The sequence below is a fragment of the Mizuhopecten yessoensis genome, unplaced genomic scaffold, assembly GCF_002113885.1.
Source record: "Mizuhopecten yessoensis strain PY_sf001 unplaced genomic scaffold, ASM211388v2 scaffold715599, whole genome shotgun sequence".
NCBI lineage: Eukaryota > Metazoa > Mollusca > Bivalvia > Pectinida > Pectinidae > Mizuhopecten > Mizuhopecten yessoensis.
Window position 1 is genome coordinate 8255 of NW_018479697.1, and position 13930 is coordinate 22184.

Here is a 13930-nt window from a genome sequence, read left to right on the forward strand (position 1 = left end):
GTTTACAGTAAATTTACGATACTTAAGTGATGAATAGGAAAGTAGGGGTTTACAGTAAATTTACGATACTTAAGTGATGAATAGGAAAGTAGTAGTTTACAGTAAATTTACGATACTTAAGTGATGAATAGGAAAGTAGGGGTTTACAGTAAATTTACCATACTTTAGTGGTGAATGGGAAAGTAATGGTTTACAGAAAATTTACCATACGTTAGTGGTGAACAGGAAAGTAATGGTTAACAGTAAATTTACCATACTTAAGTGATGAATAGGAAAGTAGTAGTTTACAGTAAATTTTCCATACTTTAGTGGTGAATAGGAAAGTAGTAGTTTACAGTAAATTTACCATACTTTACTGGTGAATTAAATAGTAGTGGTTAACACTAAATTTACCATACTTTAGCGGTGAATAGGAAAGTAGTGGTTTACACTAAATTTACCATACTTTAGCGGTATATAGGAAAGAAGTGGTTTACACTAAATTTACCATACTTTAGCGGTATATAGGAAAGTAGTGGTTTACAGTAAGTCCTTAGTTTATTGTAAATAATTGATTAAGAGTAAATTAGTGGTTTAAACTAAATTGACGTTTTTACAGTAAGTGGTTTACAGTATTAAGTATCAGTACATTAGTTTTTGTAAGTGAGTTAGGGATTTAGAGTATGTTAATCCTGTCAAGTAATTTTACCGATACTTTTCTGGTGTTTATTGAAATTTATGGAATATTGTAGGTGTTGATGTAGCACCTATGAATAAGTAGTTAATATATTATGTGTGTTGAATCTATCCTGGGTGTTGTCCCTTTTGTGAAGTTCTCCTTTTCTCTTTTAAGGCGTGGACCCCTGTACTGTTGGTGAACCTTGCAATGGTGGAACATGTACCCCTGACGCTGATTTAACCGACTTTAGTTGTACCAACTGTCCGCAAGGCCTCACCGGAAAACGCTGTAACGAAGGTAGCTTATAATATAATTAACGTAAAACTTCAAAGAATCTTTCATTTAAATTATGTTTTATCGAATACAGTTAAGTATCATTATCCACATCTTATCATATGTACATGTGTCATTTTCGTATAAACCGCAGTAAATAGGTGTACTTTTTCATATGTACATGTGTCATTCTCGTATAAAACGAGGAAATAGGTGTACTTAGCATATGTACATGTGTCATTTTCGTATAAAACGCAGTATATATGTGTACTTATCATATGTACATGTGTCTTTCTCGTATAAGGCGCAGTATATATGTGTACTTATCATATGTACATGTGTCATTCTCGTATAAAGCGCAGTATTTATGTGTACTTATCATATGTACATGTGTTATTCTCGTATAAAACGCAGTAAATATGTGTACTTATCATATAACCCTGATTTACCACCTATTGACTGTAAACCACATATCAGGGTTTACAGCCTTTTACTGTAAACTATGTATCAAGGTTTACAACCTATTTACTGTAAACCACATATCAAGGTTTAATGGTTTTGGCCATTTTGTTCCTAAAACTGCGCCAAACCTAGCCCACTAGCATCTGTATATGTGTACTGATTGTAAAAAATGTTAACAATGTCATCAACTTCATAAGTAAATAAGTGGTAAACCTTGATGTGTGGTTTACAGTAAATAAGTGGTAAACCTTGATATGTGGTTTACAGTAAATAGGTGGTAAACCTTGATATGTGGTTAACAGTAAATTAGTGGTTTACAGTAAATTAGTGGTTTACAGTATATGGGTGGTAAACCTTGATATGTGGTTTACAGTTAGTGTATGGTAAACCTTGGTATGTGGTTTACAGTAAAGGTATGGTAAACCTTGATATGTAGTTTACAGTAAAGGGTGGTAAACCTTAATATATGGTTTACAGTAAAGGGTGGTAAACCTTGATTTGTTGTTTACAGTAAAGGGTGGTAAATCTTGATTTGTTGTTTACAGTAAAGGGTGGTAAACCTTGGTATGTGGTTTACAGTAAAGGGTGGTAAACCTTGATATGTTATTTACAGTAAAGGGTGTTAAACCTTGATATAAAAAAGTTGTTTGTCTGTTATCTTAAGTTTCATAAAAATTATCGGTTATAAATAAATGTATAGTTTCAAGAAAAATAAGGGTGATCATTTGTGGTTTTCATAAACTTAGTCGAAACTAAAGCACTTATGATTTACATCAATCCATTGATTAAGTGTTATATGAAAGATCTTTGTTACAATCAAAACATTCCATTAACTTTATAGTTGTCGAAATATGTTCATCATAATTAATAATTATTAATAGATGTTGTTTATGCTCTGCTGACAGGAATGTTTTTTTATAAACAGATCCATGTGAAGGAAACCTGTGTAAGGACGGCAAAACATGTAAACCTTGCCCCGACTGCAATTCAACGACAAAAAACAAACAATGGAAAAGTAAGAACAAATAAAAAAAAAATACAATATAAAACAAAGGTTACGTAAGTGAAGGGTAACTCTATCTAATGAAACACAACAGTCACGTGAGTGTAGGGTAACTCTATGTAATGTAAGACAACAGTCACGTGAGTGTAGGGTAACTCTATGTATTGTAAGACAACAGTCAAGTGAGTGTAGGATAACTTTATCTAATGTAAGACAACAGTCACGTGAGTGTAGGGTAACTCTATGTAATGTAAGACAACAGTCACGTGAGTGTAGGGTAACTCGATGTAATGTAAGACAACAGTCACGTGAGAGTAGGTTACTCTATCTTATGTAAGACAACAGTCACGTGAGTGAAGGGTAACTCTATGTAGTGTTAGAAAACAGGCAAGTGAGTGTAGGGTAATTCTATCTTATGTAAGACAACAGTCACGTGAGTGAAGGGTACCTCTATGTAATGCTAGACAACAGTCAAGTGACTGCAGGATAACTTTATCTTATGTAAGGGAACAGTCACGTGAGTGTAGGATAATTTTATCTAATGTAAAACAACAGTCACGTGACTGTAGGTAACTTTATCTAATGTAAGGGAACAGTAACGTGAGTGTAGGATAATTTTATCTAATGTAAGACAACAGTCACGTGAGTGTAGGGTAACCCTATGTAATGTAAGACAACAATCACGTGGGTGTAGGATAACTTTATCAAATGTAAGACAACACTCACGTGAGTGTAGGGTAACTCTATGTAATGTAAGACAACAGTCACATGAGTGTAGGATAACTTTTTCTAATGTAAGACAACAATCACGAGAGTGAAGGGTAAATCTATATTACGTCAGACAACAATCACGTGAGTGTAGGGTAACTCTATGTAATGTAAGACAACAGTCATGTTAAAGAAGGGTAACTCTATGTAATGTAAGACAACAGTCACATGAGTGTAGGGAAACTCAATGTAATGTAAGACAACAGTCACGTGATTGAACGGTAACTCTATGTAATGTAAGACAACAAGTACGTGATTAAAGAGTAACTCTATGTTATGTAAGACAACAATCACGTGATTGAAGGGTAACTCTATTTAATATTAGACAACAGTCACATGAGTGTAGGGTAACTCTATTTAATGTAAGACAACAATCACGTGATTGAAGGGTAACTCTATATAATGTAAGACAACAGTCACATGAGTGTAGGGTAACTCTATGTAATGTAAGACAACAGTTACGTGATTGAAGGGTAACTATATTTAATGTAAGACAACAGTCACCTGAGTGTAGGGTAACTTTATCAAATGTTAGACAACAATCACGTGATTGAAGGGTAACTCTATATAATGTAAGACAACAATCACGTGATTGAAGGGTAACTCTATATAATGTAAGACAACAATAAGGTGAGTGTAGGGTAACTCTATGTAATGTAAGACAACAGTCACGTGAGTGTAGGGTAACTCTATGTAATGTAAGACAACAGTCACGTGAGTGTAGGGTAACTCTATGTAATATAAGACAACAGTCACGTGAGAGTAGGTAACTCTATCTTATGTAAGACAACAGTCACGTGAGTGTAGGATAAATTTATCTAATGTAAGACAACAGTCACGTGAGTGTAGGGTAACTCGATGTAATATAAGACAACAGTCACGTGGGAGTAGGTAACTCTATCTTATGTAAGACAACAGTCACGTGAGTGAAGGGTAACTCTATGTTATGTTAGACAACAGTCAAGTGAGTGTAGGGTAACTCTATCTTATGTAAGACAACAGTCACGTGAGTGAAGGATACCTCTATGTAATGTTAGACAACAGTCAAGTGACTGTAGGATAACTTTATCTAATGTAATGGAACAGTCACGTGAGTGTAGGATAATTTTATCTAATGTAAGACAACAGTCACGTGACTGTAGGATAACGTTATCTACTGTAAGGGAACTGTCACGTGAGTGTAGGATAATTTTATCTAATGTAAGACAACAGTCACGTGAGTATAGGGTAACTCTATGTAATGTAAGACAACAATCACGTGGGTGTAGGATAACTTTATCAAATGTAAGACAACACTCACGTGAGTGTAGGGTAACTCTATGTAATGTAAGGCAACAGTCACATGAGTGTAGGATAACTTTTTCTAATGTAAGACAACAATCACGAGAGTGAAGGGTAAATCTATATTATGTCAGTCAACAATAACGTGAGTGTAGGGTAACTCTATGTAATGTAAGACAACAGTCACGTGAGTGTAGGGTAACTCTATGTAATGTAAGACAACAGTCACATGAGTGAAGGGTAACTCTATGTAATGTAAGACAACAATCACGTGATTGAAGGGTAACTCTATTTAATGTAAGACAACAGTCACCTGAGTGTAGGGAAACTCAATGTAATGTAAGACAACAATCAGGTGATTGAAGGGTAACTCTATTTAATATTAGACAACAGTCACATGAGTGTAGGGTAACTCTATGTAATGTAAGACAACAGTCACCTGTGTGTAGGGAAACTCAATGTAATGTAAAACAACAGTCACGTGATTGAAGGGAAACTCTATTTAATATTAGACAACAGTCACATGAGTGTAGGGTAACTTTATGTAATGTAAGACAACAATCACGTGAGTGTAGGGTAACTCTATCTACTATAAGACAACAGTCACGTGAGTCTAGGATAACTTAATCTTGTGTAAGACAACAGTTTCGTAGATGTAGGGTAACTCTATGTAATATAATAAAACATTTACGTGAGTGTAGGGTACCTCTATGTAATGTGAGACAACAATCACGTGAGTTTAGGGTCACTCTATCTTATGTAAGACAACAGTCACATGAGTGTAGGGTAATTTTATCAAATGTAAGAAAACAATCACGTGAGTGAAGGGTAACTCTATTTAATGTAAGACAATAGTCACGTGAGTGTAGGGTAACTCTATGTAATGTAAGAAAACAGTCACGTGAGTGTAGGGTATTTTTATCAAATGTAAGACAACAGTCACTTAAGTGAAGAGTAGCTCTATGTAATGTAAGACAACAGGGTGTTGTACGTTGCTGTAGACAGAGACAATTTAATCTGGATGTTTGAGGTTGCTGTAGATAAAGGCAATTCACTTTTGGTATTGTAGGTTGCTGTAGACAGAGACAATTTACTTTCGGTGTTGTAGGTTACTGTAGACAGAGACAATTTACTTAGGGTGTTGTGGGTTACTGTAGTCAGAGACAATTCACTTTGGGTGTTGTAGGTTACTGTAGACAGAGACAATTAACTTTGGGTGTTGTAGGTTACTGTAGACAGAGACAATTTACTTTCGGTGTTGTAGGTTACTGTAGACAGAGACAATTAACTTTGGGTGTTGTAGGTTACTGTAGACAGAGACAACTTACTTAGGGTGTTGTAGGTTACTGTAGACAGAGACATTTTATCGAGGGTGTTGTAGGTTACTGTAGGCAGAGACAATTAACTTTGGGTGTTGTAGGTTACTGTAGACAGAGACAATTTACTTTGGGTGTTGTAGGGTGCTGTAGACAGAGACAATTTACTTTTGGTGGTGTAGGTTGCTGTAGACAGAGACAATTTACTTAGGGTGTTGTAGGTTGCTGTAGACAGAGACAATTTACTTTGGGTGTTGTAGGTTACTGTAGACAGAGACATTTTATTTAAGGTGTTTTAGGTTACTGTAGGCAGACACAATTTACTTCGGGTGTTGTAGGTTACTGTAGACAGAGACAACTTACTTCGGGTGTTGTAGGTTACTGTAGACTAAGACATTTTATTTAGGGTGTTTTAGGTTACTGTATACAGAGACAACTTACTTCGGGTGTGGTAGGTTACTGTAGACAGAGACATTTTATTTAAGGTGTTTTAGGTTACTGTAGGCAGACCCAATTTACTTCGGGTGTTGTAGGTTACGGTAGACAGAGACAACTTACTTCGGGTGTGGTAGGTTACTGTAGACAGAGACAACTTAATTCGGGTGTTGTAGGTTACTGTAGACAGAGACAATTTACTTTGGGTGTTGTAGGTTACTGTAGACAAAGACATTTTATTTAGGGTGTTTTAGGTTACTGTAGACAGAGACAACTTACTTCGGGTGTTGTAGGTTACTGTAGACAGAGACAATTTACTTAGGGTGTTGTAGGGTGCTGTAGACAGAGACAATTTACTTTTGGTGGTGTAGGTTGCTGTAGATAGAGACAATTTACTAAGGGTGTTGTAGGTTGCTGTAGACAGAGACAATTTACTTTGGGTGTTGTAGGTTACTGTAGACAGAGACAATTTACTTAGGGTGTTGTAGGTTACTGTAGACAGAGACAATTTACTTAGGGTGTTGTAGGTTACTGTAGACAGAGACAATTTACTTAGGGTGTTGTAGGTTACTGTAGACAGAGACAATTTACTTAGGGTGTTGTAGGTTACTGTAGACAGAGACAATTTACTTAGGGTGTTGTAGGTTACTGTAGACAGAGACAATTTACTTAGGGTGTTGTAGGTTACTGTAGACAGAGACAATTTACTTAGGGTGTTGTAGGTTACTGTAGACAGAGACAATTTACTTAGGGTGTTGTAGGTTACTGTAGACAGAGACAATTTACTTAGGGTGTTGTAGGTTACTGTAGACAGAGACAATTTACTTTGGGTGTTGTAGGTTACTGTAGACAGAGACAATTTACTTAGGGTGTTGTAGGTTACTGTAGTCAGAGACAATTTACTTAGGGTGTTGTAGGTTACTGTAGACAGAGACAATTTACTTAGGGTGTTGTAGGTTACTGTAGACAGAGACAATTTACTTAGGGTGTTGTAGGTTACTGTAGACAGAGACAATTTACTTAGGGTGTTGTAGGTTACTGTAGACAGAGACAATTTACTTAGGGTGTTGTAGGTTACTGTAGACAGAGACAATTTACTTAGGGTGTTGTAGGTTACTGTAGACAGAGACAATTTACTTAGGGTGTTGTAGGTTACTGTAGACAGAGACAATTTACTTAGGGTGTTGTAGGTTACTGTAGACAGAGACAATTTACTTTGGGTGTTGTAGGTTACTGTAGACAGAGACAATTTACTTAGGGTGTTGTAGGTTACTGTAGACAGAGACAATTTACTTTGGGTGTTGTAGGTTACTGTAGACAGAGACAATTTACTTAGGGTGTTGTAGGTTACTGTAGACAGAGACAATTTGCTTAGGGTGTTGTGGGTTACTGTAGTCAGAGACAATTTACTTTGGGTGTTATAGGTTACCGTAGACAAAGACATTTTATTTAGGGTGTTGTAGGTTACTGTAGACAGAGACAATTTACTTTGGGTATTGTAGGTTACTGTAGACAGAGACAATTTACTTTGTGTGTTGTCGGTTACTGTAGACAGAGACAATTTACTTTGGGTGTTTTAGGTTACTGTAGACAGAGACAATTTACTTAGGGTGTTGTAGGTTGCTGTAGACAGAGACAATTTACTTCGGGTGTTGTAGGTTACTTTAGACAGAGACAATTTACTTAGGGTGTTGTAGGTTACTGTAGTCAGAGACAATTCACTTTGGGTGTTGTAGGTTACTGTAGACAGAGACAATTTACTTCGGGTGTTGTAGTTTACTGTAGAGAGAGACAATTTACTTAGCGTGTTGTAGGTTACTGTAGACGGAGACAATTTACTTAGGGTGTTTTAGGTTACTGTAGACAGAGACAACTTACTTAGGGTGTTGTAGGTTACTGTAGACAGAGACAATTTACTTTGGGTGTTGTAGGTTACTGTAGACAGAGACAATTTACTTTGGGTGTTGTAGGTTACTGTAGACAGAAACAATTTACTTCGGGTGATATAGGTTACTGTAGACAGAGACAACTTACTTAGGGTGTTGTAGGTTACTGTAGGCAGAGCCATTTTATTGAGGGTGTTGTAGGTTACTGTAGGCAGAGACAATTTACTTCGGGTGTTGTAGGTTACTGTAGACAGAGACAATTTACTTCGGTGTTGTAGGTTACTGTAGACAGAGACAACTTACTTAGCGTGTTGTAGGTTACTGTAGACGGAGACAATGTACTTAGGGTGTTGTAGGTTACTGTAGACAGAGACAATTTACTTAGCGTGTTGTAGGTTACTGTAGTCGGAGACAATGTACTTAGGGTGTTGTAGGTTACTGTAGGCAGAGCCATTTTATTGAGGGTGTTGTAGGTTACTGTAGGCAGAGACAATTAACTTTGGGTGTTGTAGGTTACTGTAGACAGAGACAATTTACTTAGGGGGTTGTAGGGTGCTGTAGACAGAGACAATTTACTTTTGGTGGTGTAGGCTGCTATAGACAGAGACAATTTGTTTTGGGTGTTTTAGGTTACTGTAGACAGAGATAACTTACTTCGGGTGTTGTAGGTTACTGTAGCCAGAGACAATTTACTTAGGGTGTTGTAGGTTACTGTAGACAGACACAATTTACTTTGGGTGTTGTAGGTTACTGTAGACAGAGACAATTTACTTAGGGTGTTGTAGGTTGCTGTAGACAGAGACAATTTACTTTGCGTGTTGTAGGTTACTGTAACCAGAGACAATTTATTGAGGGTGTTGTAGGTTACTGTAGGCAGACACAATTTACTTTGGGTGTTGTAGGTTACTGTAGACAGAGACAATTCACTTCGGGTGTTGTAGGTTACTGTAGACAGAGACAAATTACTTAGGGTGTTGTAGGGTGCTGTAGACAGACACAATTTACTTTTGGTGGTGTAGGTTGCTGTAGACAGAGACGATTTACTTAGGGTGTTGTAGGTTGCTGTAGACAGAGACAATTTACTTAGGGTGTTGTGGGTTGCTGTAGACAGAGACAATTTACTTCGGGTGTTGTAGTTTACTGTAGACAGAGACAATTTACTTCGGGTGTTGTAGGTTACTGTAGACAGAGACATTTTATTGAGGGTGTTGTAGGTTACTGTAGGCAGAGACAATTAACTTTGGGTGTTGTAGGTTACTGTAGACAGAGACAAATTACTTAGGGTGTTGTAGGGTGCTGTAGACAGAGACAATTTACTTTTGGTGGTGTAGGCTGCAATAGACAGAGACAATTTACTTTGGGTGTTTTAGGTTACTGTAGACAGAGACAATTTACTTAGGGTGTTGTAGGTTACTGTAGACAGAGACATTTTATTGAGGGTGTTGTAGGTTACTGTAGGCAGAGACAATTAACTTTGCGTGTTGAAGGTTATTGTAGACAGAGACAATTTACTTAGGGTGTTGTAGGTTGCTGTAGACAGAGACAATTTACTTTTGGTGGTGTAGGCTGCTATAGACAGAGACAATTTACTTTGGGTGTTTTAGGTTACTGTAGACAGAGACAATTTACTTAGGGTGTTGTAGGATACTGTAGACAGAGACAATTTACTTAGGGTTGTAGGTTACTGTAAACAGAGACAATTTACTTCGGGTGTTGTAGGTTACTGTAGACAGAGACAACTTACTTAGGGTGTTGTAGGTTACTGTAGGCAGAGACATTTTATTGAGGGGGTTGTAGGTTACTGTAGGCAGAGACAATTAACTTTGGGTGTTGTAGGTTACTGTAGACAGAGATAATTTACTTCGGGTGTTGTAGGTTACTGTAGACAACTGTAGACAGAGACAACTTACTTAGGGTGTTGTAGGTTACTGAAGGCAGAGACATTTTATTGAGGGTGTTGTAGGTTACTGTAGGCAGAGACAATTAACTTTGGGTGTTGTAGGTTACTGTAGACAGAGACATTTTATTTAGGGTGTTGTAGGTTACTGCAGACAGAGACAATTAACTTTGGGTGTTTTAGGTTACTGTAGGCAGAGACAATTTACTTTGGGTGTTTTAGGTTATTTGGGTGTTTTAGGTTACTGTAGACAGAGACAATTTACTTAGCGTGTTGTAGGTTACTGTAGTCAGAGACAATTCACTTTGGGGGTTTTAGGTTTCTGTAGACAGAGACAGTTTACTTTAGTTGTTGTAGGTTGCTGTAGACAGAGACAATTTAATTCGGGTGTTGTAGTTTACTGTAGACAGAGACAATTTTCTTAGCGTGTTGTAGGTTACTGTAGACAGAGACAACTTACTTAGGGTGTTGTAGGTTACTGTAGACAGAGACAATTAACTTTGGGTGTTTTAGGTTACTGTAGGCAGAGACAATTTACTTTGGGTGTTTTAGGTTACTGTAGATAGAGATAACTTACTTCGGGTGTTGTAGGTTACTGTAGACAACTGTAGACAGAGACAACTTACTTAGGGTGTTGTAGGTTACTGTAGGCAGAGACAATTAACTTTGGGTGTTGTAGGTTACTGTAGACAGAGACATTTTATTGAGGGTGTTGTAGGCTACTGTAGGCAGAGACAATTAACTTTGGGTGTTGTAGGTTACTGTAGACAGAGATAATTTACTTCGGGTGTTGTAGGTTACTGTAGACAGAGACAATTCACCTTGGGGGTTGTAGGTTACTGTAGTTAGAGACAATTCACTTTGGGTGTTGTGGGTTACTGTAGTCAGACTGTAGACAGAGACATTTTATTTAGGGTGTTGTAGGTTACTGCAGACAGAGACAATTTACTTTGGGTGTTTTAGGTTACTGTAGACAGAGACAATTTACTTAGGGGGTTGTAAGTTACTGTAGTCAGAGACAATTCACTTTGGGGGTTTTAGGTTTCTGTAGACAGAGACAGTTTACTTTAGTTGTTGTAGGTTGCTGTAGACAGAGACAATTTAATTCGGGTGTTGTAGTTTACTGTAGACAGAGACAATTTACTTAGCGTGTTGTAGGTTACTGTAGTCAGAGACAATTCACTTTGGGTGTTGTAGGTTGCTGTAGTTAGAGACAATTCACTTTGGGTGTTGTGGGTTACTGTAGTCAGAGACAATTCACTTTGGGTGTTGTAGGTTGCTGTAGTTAGAGACAATTCACTTTGGGTGTTGTGGGTTACTGTGGTCAGAGACAATTCACTTTGGGTGTTGTAGGTTACTGTAGACAGAGACAATTCACTTTGGGTGTTGTAGGTTACTGTAGTTAGAGACAATTCACTTTGGGTGTTGTGGGTTACTGTAGTCAGAGACAATTCACTTTGGGTGTTGTAGGTTTCTGTAGACAGAGACAATTTACTTTAGTTGTTGTAGGTTGCTGTAGACAGAGACAATTTACTTTGGGTGTTGTAGGTTACTGTAGACAGATATATTTTACTTAGGGTGTTGTAGGTTACTGTAGACAGAGACAATTAACTTTTGGTGTTGTAGGTTGCTGTAGATAGATATTTTTTACTTCGGGTGTTGTAGTTTACTGTAGACCGATATATTTTACTTTAGGTGTTGTAGGTTACTGTAGACAGATATTTTTTACTTCGGGTGTTGTAGTTTACTGTAGACAGATATATCTTACTTTAGGTGTTGTAGGTTACTGTAGACAGAGACAATTTACTTCGGGTGTTGTAGGTTGCTGTAGACAGAGACAATTTACTTTAGTTGTTGTAGGTTATTGTAGACAGATATATTTTTACTTTGGGTGTTGTAGAGTGCTGTAAACAGAGACAATTTACTTTGGGTGTTGTAGAGTGCTGTAAACAGACATGCAAAGGCAAAGGTAAAAGTGGAGGCAATAGACGCTGTGTGAAGAAATGCAAGGAAAGAAAGATGTATTACTGCAGCTGATCAGGATGAGGACCTTAGAGAGCTGCACCCGAACAATACCTATCCCCTGGACTACGTTATGGATCACATTTTAATTTACCTTATTGCTTGATTACTTTATTAGCCATGTTACATACTTATTTTCACAAAATCATAACCTCAATCATCAGCGTTTGTCAGCTTACTGGCAGCCATCATTGTTCCTTGTTTTACCAAACCGTCGTTGTTTATCTGTGTATATTATCTTCAAAACACTATTTAAGGGTCAGTTAATCGCGAGGTTGATCCCAGAACATTTTGATGAATCTGATATCTTTACAACTCATCGTTAGTTTTAGGTCAAAAGAGCAAAATCATCAATAGTCAAAAGTCCTTAGCGAAAGGGCAACAACATCAATTGTCAACAGTCCTAGGTCAAAGGGCAACAACATCAATACTCAATAGTCCTAGGTCAAAGGGCAACAACATCAATACTCAATAGTCCTATGTCAAAGGGCAACAACATCAACAGTCAACAGTCCTAGGTCAAAGGGCAACAACATCAATACTCAATAGTCCTAGGTCAAAGGGCAACAACATCAATACTCAATAGTCCTTGGTCAAAGGGCAACAACATCAATACTCAATAGTCCTAGGTCAAAGAGCAACAACATCAATACGCAGAAGTCCTAGGTCAAAGGGCAACAACATCAATACTCAATAGTTCTAGGTCAAAGAGCAAAAAAAAAGCGCAAAAGTCCTAGGTGAAAAGGACAACAACATCAATACACAATAGTCCACAGCCTCCTATTAAGGGTAGATCCACAGCCTCCTATTAAGGGTAGATCCACAGGCTCCTATTAAGGGTAGATCCACAGTCTCCTATTAAGGGTAGATCCACAGCCTCCTATTTAGGGTAGATCAACAGCCTCCTATTAAGGGTAGATCCACAGCCTCCTATTTAGGGTACATCCACAGCCTCCTATTTAGGGTAGATCCACAGCCTCCTATAAATGGTAGATCTACAACCTCAAATATTTTTGTGAGATGCACATGAATCTTTACTATATACATTAAAATATTTATCTAACTTCAAAATTGGTAATATATTTTGTAAAAGAAATCTTGACAAATAATAGCAGAAAACGGTAGGATAGCGTTGAGTAGCCCTATCTAAATGGCACGCAGACATGTTCTCAAGCCATTTAAATATGCCGCCAATATAAATAATTGCATATGGTGAATTTGTAGCTGAATCAACTGACCCCGTTTTGATTACGTTATAACCATTCTGTCGTCTATGATACTCTCATTATTAAATATTATAACATTATGTGAATATGATAAGAGTAGTATATCATTTCTAGTTTTTCTGTATACTTAATTACTATATGCATATTAATAGCAGTATTGCAACCAAATCGATGTTGAAATTATGAAGGAAAAAAATATTTTTATTTCTGTTTGATAGGGCAAAAGTATGAAAACCACAAACGATAATACCTACCGATGAAAATTGTGTGGAAAAAAAATCTTGAAATTTACTTTTGATAACCTATGACATTTAATAGTCAAATAATTTATTGAAATTTTCTTAGCCAAAAGTATCTTTTATGGTGTTTATTTTATCTACTTAATGTGTTCTCATTGTGGCTTACACAACATACTGTTTCACTTTAATATAAATAAATCACATCTGCTGAATTTCTGCATCTGTTTTCCTTCCCATAGAAGGTGACTATGTCTGGTACATTATGCTTCACATCGACATGCTCAGTAATGCAAACGAAAACGGAGACTCAATCATAACCTACCATGATCATCTGGTGTAAATAAAATTGACAATCCCAAATACTGGTTTAAACATACTACTGTGTAAAACAGGTTAAAAAAAAAAACATGGATTGACGGCCAACGGACCCAAAATCCTGGCAAACGGTCCCAACACCATTGCCA

At 37.1% G+C, this 13930-nt stretch overlaps 1 protein-coding gene across 1 annotated transcript in view; it reads left to right on the forward strand.

The window, feature by feature from the left end:
- LOC110441146 (neurogenic locus notch homolog protein 1-like) overlaps nucleotides 1-13678 on the forward strand; it is a gene marked incomplete at its 5' end in the record, with an annotated part of 16472 nt that extends 2794 nt beyond the window's left edge. Inside the window, 3 exons of the mRNA XM_021484243.1 lie at nucleotides 833-955; nucleotides 2319-2408; nucleotides 11919-13678. Coding sequence (XP_021339918.1) covers nucleotides 833-955; nucleotides 2319-2408; nucleotides 11919-12016 — 311 coding nt within the window. The remainder of the gene's footprint in view (nucleotides 1-832; nucleotides 956-2318; nucleotides 2409-11918) is intronic.
- Between the last annotated feature and the right edge of the window lie 252 nt (nucleotides 13679-13930).